This window comes from Suricata suricatta, chromosome 1, assembly GCF_006229205.1.
Source record: "Suricata suricatta isolate VVHF042 chromosome 1, meerkat_22Aug2017_6uvM2_HiC, whole genome shotgun sequence".
Lineage (NCBI taxonomy): Eukaryota > Metazoa > Chordata > Mammalia > Carnivora > Herpestidae > Suricata > Suricata suricatta.
This window is the reverse complement of record NC_043700.1, coordinates 2,677,866-2,684,875: the sequence shown is the minus strand read 5'-3', so window position 1 is coordinate 2,684,875 and position 7,010 is coordinate 2,677,866. Positions and strand designations below refer to the sequence as shown.

Below are 7,010 nucleotides of genomic sequence, written 5' to 3'. Positions count from 1 at the left end.
GTTCATATGTTTTGCTAAGTTCTAAATCCGTGATTTCGGAATGTCACAAGAATATAAAACCAGAAGGGGCGTTAACAGTGATCCAATCCCATGGCCTTTGTTTTTCATTAACATTAAATAATGGACTTAGGTTTTTCAAGCTGGTTTCTGCTACAACGGAAACAAAAAGGGCCTTCACTGGCAAAGGCAGTGCATTTAAAAGTGGTTATAGACCTTCCTCCATTTTGAAACTAAAGAAGTGTTGTAGAAACTTTAAAATACTCTTCCGTGGGTTCACGTACCATAAGGTACAGTGGAGACACATGGAAGGGAACGTCCCCATCGCATCAGAAATAGTTGTGATAAGGAAGTTGAATTTCAGGAATGCTTACTGTACGTGTTTTGAGCATGTGCTTCTCTTCATAGCAACAAATAACAAATTATAGTAACGCAGGTGTTACTGGAACCTCTTACAGCCCCAAGTGAATTTCTTGCAGTGTACGGAAGGAAGAGGGCACGGTTCTAGTCACCGATGGAGATCAGCGTTTCCCGTCACACCGTTCTTCTCCGAACCAGACTAAATACCACGTTGGAGAAACCTGACGGAAAGGAGGGAGGTATCCGTCTTTGACGGACTCGGGAGCTTCGTCACCTGGAAGAAAGACAAGCTGACAGCGAGAGCGATCCGTGGGCAGGGACCAGGGCAGGGACTCACCAAGGACGGTGTGGGGCTCGGCATTTCCCTCCACAGGAGCTGGTGCAGAGACTGGCAAGCAGCTGGCACCTTCCAGGGCAGATGGGCCGGGGAGTGTGGGTGGTCCGCAGGGGCCTCCCTCAGAGACAGGACAGGGCAAAGACCCAGCAAGTCCGGAACAAGAAAGCCTATATGTGTGTCATCCTCGCGAGCAAGATGCTTTTAGGGTGGCATCCTCGGGTGGGGCAGGTGGGTCTCTGACACCGTGGCAGACGGCGGGGGACAGGATGGTGTGACCCTGTGGAGCAATGACAACGTGAACCGTCCACTCAGCCTTCCCAGGACTAACGGCCTTGACCCTCAGGCTGAACATGGTGAGTGGTGTAGCCGACAGAGCGCAAGGCAGGCTCCTTCATCCACCCTAATCCCCAGCGTCCCTTGCGTGCTCTCCTGCGGCAACTTGCTGGTCCAGGAGAACCGTCCCTCTCCTAAAAGATGGAGAAGTAAAGGACCAAGCTTGGGCCCTCCAGAGAGCGGGAGTGGCATTGGACGTGAGGACTTGGTCTACAGGGAGCAGCTTGATGACTCCCTCCTGTGTCCTGAAGAACTTGTTACCAGAGGTTTCCAGAAGCTCCATTTTCGTCCTCCTGTGTGCCAGCTACTCCTCCTTCTCACCCGTCTGACAATCCCCACCCACGGAACACCCCCAGGCTTCTATCCGCACCGTGAGCAGGGCCCTCCCGTCCTCACATGGTCAGACAGTTTCCCGGGAACCGTATGCTACTCTAATCAGAGAGTAATTTTCCCTCTGGAAGATTCATAAAAGTAATTTTTCACTGAACTGTAAACTGTGCTCTCAAGAGTCTTTGAGGAAACATTTAGCAGCAGGAAGGGGTGGGAGGTCCTCCTTTGACAGTTCCCAGCATCCCCAAGGGCATGATTTTGGAGCCAAAGTCAGTTAGGTAGAAAAGCTCTGCCAGAGAATGAAAAGGCACCTGCTCCTGACCTAAGGATAGACTCATGTATTCTACAATAAGTTGACCTTGTGGGAACCACAATTTATAAATTCAGCATCTTTATTCACACTCCTACTGGAGTGCAGGGCTGTCGTAACAAAGCATGACATGTGCATCCCTGCGGTTCTGCGGGCTGCAAGTCCGACATCAGTGCTGGCAGCTTCGGGGTCCCCTGAGGCCTCACTTCTTGGCCTGCAGGCGGCTGTCTTCTCCCTGGGTCTTCACAGAGCTTCCTCTCCATGTGTACCTGGCCCTGGGGTCTCTTCCTCTTCTAGAAAGACACCAGTCCTGGGGAACCAACCTTAGTTCCATCCCCCAAGGCGCCACCTCCAAATGTGGCCACATCCAGGGTTAGGGCTTCTCCATCAGTTATGGAGGGGGTGCATAATTCATTCCATAAAAACTCTGAATAACTATTGAATAACAGTTAATTCAGTATTATAATCTCTGATGATTTACCTGCTGTGCCAACATCCCGTGTTGCCAGGTTAGGTCAGAGCCATAATCTTGGGTAAGATGACGTTATCTTACAAGATGAGATGTCTAACAAGAACGCAGGCCTGAATAGATGATATGCCAACGCTGAAGAGATGACCTAGTGAAAACCCATGGGCGGTGCCAAGATTCTCCAGAAGCAATTTTCAATTTGCTCTAATGCACAGATAATTGGATAATCAAGTGCCCAAATGTTGTGCCTAATTGTAGAGCAAAGTTGAAAAAAAACTGGCCTCAAAAATATTTAAATTATTCATAGTTAAATGCCCATTTCAATCACAAAATAATCTTTGCAAACTAGGCACAAGCTACTGATCTCAGTGGCTGTAATAGACATAGGATGCTTATCTTTGGTATTCTGTGGTAAGTAATAATAAGTAATATGTAATCAAGGGAGTAAAGGTTCAATATCTATGGCAGATATCAGGTATTTATGTCTAACAAGTATGACTTCCTATCTCTGAGGAAAACTGGCTATGAAACCTACTTGGAAGAATTAGTGAGTCTGTATTTTAGGGCTGCTAAGTGGGAGCGTGTGGAATGTTCTAGGAAGTGGTGCCTTTAATTTCAGTACAGATAATCTCCTTAGGAAAAAATTGATAATAGGACCAGTAATTTATTAAGCCTATTCCCTAGTTTCTAAAATTAAAATTGCTTTTTTCTCCCCTTGAATATGCACCTCTTTCTCTTCTTTATGGCCAGCCATCCAAACGTGCTTTCAGGCCCATGAAGTACCAGATCAATTGGAAGTTAGCCAGTTAAAGAGTACCCGCAGGCCACCAGGGCCTCCAACAGGAGTAGCCGGGGACCCCCTCATCTTTATGGCAGGATGAAGAGAGAATTAAGAAGCACCCAAGTGGTTTTGATTCATTATATCCTGAAGCATTCTCTTATTTTTTCCTTTTACCTAATTTGTTATTTTTCTACCTATGTGAAAATCATTTTAATTTTATTCACATTTTGTCTCAAAGTACATTTACTTTTATTTGCCATAATTATTTAACTTCCCACTTATTCCCAAAAGAATTTTTAAAACCTTCTTTCTATTTATTTTTTTTCCTGAAAACTAAACACAGGGTAGCAAAATATTTAAACCCTGTGCTGGTGAAGAGAACCACACATATTAGAAATGATTTTACGTCTGGGAGGTGATTTTGTTCCCACAGACGTGATATTTTTGGTAGGACTTCAATTCAGTTTTTAATTTTGCTAACACTCTGTGGCAGATGTTATCCATGCGATTTATCATTTATTTTTTTAAAAACCAACTTTTCCTTGTCTTTCCTCCACTGTGGAGTCTAATGTGACATTTTCTAGACCTTTCAAGGGAGGAATAACCCAGGTGACCTGCAGGGGACAAAGACAGGTGAACAGATCGGGCTCTGGAAAGTTTGGGGTGTTTTTCTGTTTTCTGTTTTGTATGTGGGTGTGTTGATGTGTTTTGAAACGAGAAACCCCAGCTCGCTGCCCTTGTGGGAAGCCTTGAGACCCAGCAGCACTTTGTGCCAAGAGACCACACCCCACGGGACGTTGGCCCCCAAGTCCCGGAAGGTGGGTATGGAGCATCGGGCTCTGGCCGACCTCACCCCCCTGCCACTCTGCCCTGCCAGCCTCTGGGCACATGAGGAAAAGAAAATACTCAGGAATTCAAGCTGGCGTCTGTTGAACTTTTTTGTTCCTAGCAGCCAAAGGCAATCCTAAAGCAACGAAATTCGCAGTGTTTAAGGACGCTCAGCATTGCTCTCTGGCCTGTGACAAAGAGCAGCTTAGTGTGCGAGATGACCCCGCTGGTTTTGTGCTGGGGCAGCTTCTGCGCAGGTTTACTGCACATGGCGAGTCATTTCCATGTGCCTATTTTCAAATTGATGAATAGAGTAACTCCACTTTGGTGCTTCTCTTTTTGCGTAAAGCTTTGCTTTAGTCCAAATTAAGGACCATTATTGGGAGGCTATTCCAGCGTGCCCTTTGGCAGCACATGCTGGGTGCTTGTTCATGAAAGATTCATTACCAGAGGTTGGTCTAAATCAGTCATTTTGGGGGCGAGGGAGGTTCTTTATCTTCATTCCGGTGCTGACATGCTCCAGGGAAAGGTGTGTGAGGTGAGAGAGGAGAAGGTGAAATTCTGGATGCTCATAGTCCAGACCCTTGCGGTCCACTGGGAAGTGTCCCCTGCTAAGTGCTGTACCTAGTGTGTTTTGTCATCGTGACAACTTCAGCCTCTCTCTTCCTTCTGCCCTGACGGGGGGGGGGGGGGTGCCTGCAGTCCTGGGCTGGGTCCTGTCCTGCTCGCTGCTGCCCTCCTTCCGAGGCAGCGTCTTCACAGTGCAGCTGCTCGAATGTGAGAGTGGGAGGGCGGAGCTCCGTGCGCGCTGCTGCTCTGCGCGCAGGTGTGGGAGCCGCTGATTGCAGGCAGCCAGAATGCAGAGGCCAAGGCCAAAGAGGGGTCTGTTTAACTTTGCTAGAATTAAGACTGCCTCACGCTTTAAAAATGCAATCAATAATGTCTCAATCTCGAAGCTTCCAGGTAACAGGAAAACCGTGATACAGAGGCATCTTTAAAATGATCCGATATTGCATTCTTTGATGATAATACGGGGCCAAATGATGTACAGGTCAGCTTTCCCTAAAGTTCTACAGTTGAAGGGCTCAGGGCGCCTGGGTGGCTCAGTCGGTTAAGCGTCCGGCTTTGGCTCAGGTCATGATCTAAGGTCCCATGGGTTCGGGCCCCGCGTCAGGCTCTGTGTTGGCAGCTCAGAACCTGGAGCCTACTTCAGATTCTGTCTCCCTCTCTCTCTCTGCCCTTTCTCCCTCTCGTTCTCTCTTTCTCTCACTCTCTCTTTCAAAAATGAATTAACATTAAGAAAAAAATGTAAAAAACAAAGGTTGAAGGTCTTTTTCCTTCCTTTTGGACCCGTCACATCCTGAAAACGGGGGTCCAGTAAGGCTGGTGTTGGTTCGGATGGTGGATATCAACACTGCCAAGAAGCAGAGCCTGTCCTGAGGAACATCTTCTTAACGCCCAGGGGCTGGCGGCAGCCACGGACTCTGACTGGTCCTCTCTGGTCCCCGAGTGTGGCCGCTCCACTGGGTGCTGCCCGTGGCTGGATGGCTCTGGACCCAGCCCAGCTGCGTGTGAGATCCCCGCGGTGCCTCCAAGGCACTGACCTGCAGGATCAACACTCGGGGCCGGACACCGTGTCCTTTCCGCCGCCTGTTTTCATTTTAAAGACCTTTGCCGCTGAGTACGGATGTGAGAACAGCTTCGATGTGACAGATGTTTCGCCAGGAGTGTTAGGAAGGTCGTCCATCAGTCTGCCCAAACCACTATGCTGTCGACTTCTGGAGTATAATTAAAGATTGTTAGTCCTCGTGCCTTGGCACCGAAGATGTGCCGCACTGATCGTTTGGGAAGAGCATCAAAGAGAATAATGGAGCCAAGTTTCGATGAACAGGAAACAGAAGACCTGTGACTCGAGCCCCCGTTGTCAGTGGGGCGCCCTGTCCCTTCCCAGTAATGCCTGTTGCCCACCGAGTGTACATAAGTGGGCTCGTAGAAGTCAACACCTTCAGGATAATTTGGGATTGGAGTTCTTGGCACAAAGAAGCAAAGTTCCACAGAGCTGACAGCCTCCACGCTGTATTTTATCTTACGGTGGCAGTGGGGTGCCTCGTCCCCAGGCTCTCTTGTGGCAGGACATTGGCCGTTTCCTGTGGTCTCCGTCGCTCTCACAGCGTGATTACAAGAAAGCATCATGAGAGAACCGTATCCAGTCAAGGTTGAGAGGTCCTGCATTGCTGCTCCGTGACCTGCTCGTTGCTTTGGTGTTTCGCTTGCCTCCTTCTTGATCACTGATGACAATTACACTTGGGGCCTTGCCGTGGCTTAGCCCTGCCTGGCGGCTTCCTCCCCCAGCCCCCGGCTTTAGCCCTGTCTTCCTTCCGTGCAGTGTTCTCTCTCTTATGCTCACGGACGGGTGTGTCCTCCTTCACGTCTCCTTACTTTGCAGAGACTGTCCTTGCTTCCCCCTACCCAGAACCCTCCACGGTCTGCGTTCCCGCTCACCCTGCGTTCTCCTGCAGTGTGTTCATCGCTGGCGGACATAGTCCGTACTGTCTATTTTCTGCTGACTGCCCCAAGCCGCAAACTTCACAAGGTCCGTGATTTGGTCTGTTTGCTTGTTCCTTACACCTCACAGCTAGAACAGTCCATGGGCTGTGCTCCAAATATTAGTCACAGGCTAAAATGGTGGGCAAAGGCTAGTAGCTCTTTGTACGGAAGAAAACACATCGGCAGCCTGCCTTCTAGCCAGAAGCCTGGTCGGACATCTCAGAGGGTCCTTAAAAGAACAAAACAATACCAGGTACCCACTTTGCTTCCAGAACTATTTTAAGTCCTAGGAAATATAGAGAAAGATATGGATTAGTCATCATTCTGGGAAAAAATTGCAGTGTGGTGGGGCAGAAAGACAGGTTCACAAATAAAATCAATCCTGACTGGATTGGTTCTAAAACCTCTACCAAAAAAAAAAAAAAAAAAAAAAAGTACCTGACAATTCTAGAACAGGGAGTAAAAGAGGATGCATCTCAGGTGGAGGTGAGGGGACCTGAATGGAAGGCTGCCTAGTAGCCCAGGAGATTCTGGACTGCTCAGTGTGCCTCCGGCTTGAATGTGAGCGCCCTCCACGGAAAGGCAGAAATTTAAGCTGAAGACGTGCCAAGTGTTTGGAGAAGGCACACGGACGCACCCTGCGGGGTCCCCGTGTGACACCCAGGCAGCTCCGAGCGGGTCTCCTCACAGGCGCACGGCTGGGGGCTGGTGCAGAAGG

At 48.9% G+C, this 7,010-nt stretch overlaps 1 protein-coding gene across 1 annotated transcript in view; it reads left to right on the top strand.

Moving 5' to 3' along the window:
- The window catches only part of CSMD1 (CUB and Sushi multiple domains 1), a 1,512,254-nt gene that overhangs the window by 1,151,560 nt on the left and 353,684 nt on the right, over nucleotides 1–7,010 (top strand). The window contains exons 21-26 of the mRNA XM_029933196.1: nucleotides 923–1,448; nucleotides 3,636–3,735; nucleotides 3,867–4,016; nucleotides 4,448–4,571; nucleotides 5,256–5,434; nucleotides 6,265–6,501. Coding sequence (XP_029789056.1) covers nucleotides 923–1,448; nucleotides 3,636–3,735; nucleotides 3,867–4,016; nucleotides 4,448–4,571; nucleotides 5,256–5,434; nucleotides 6,265–6,501 — 1,316 coding nt within the window. The remainder of the gene's footprint in view (nucleotides 1–922; nucleotides 1,449–3,635; nucleotides 3,736–3,866; nucleotides 4,017–4,447; nucleotides 4,572–5,255; nucleotides 5,435–6,264; nucleotides 6,502–7,010) is intronic.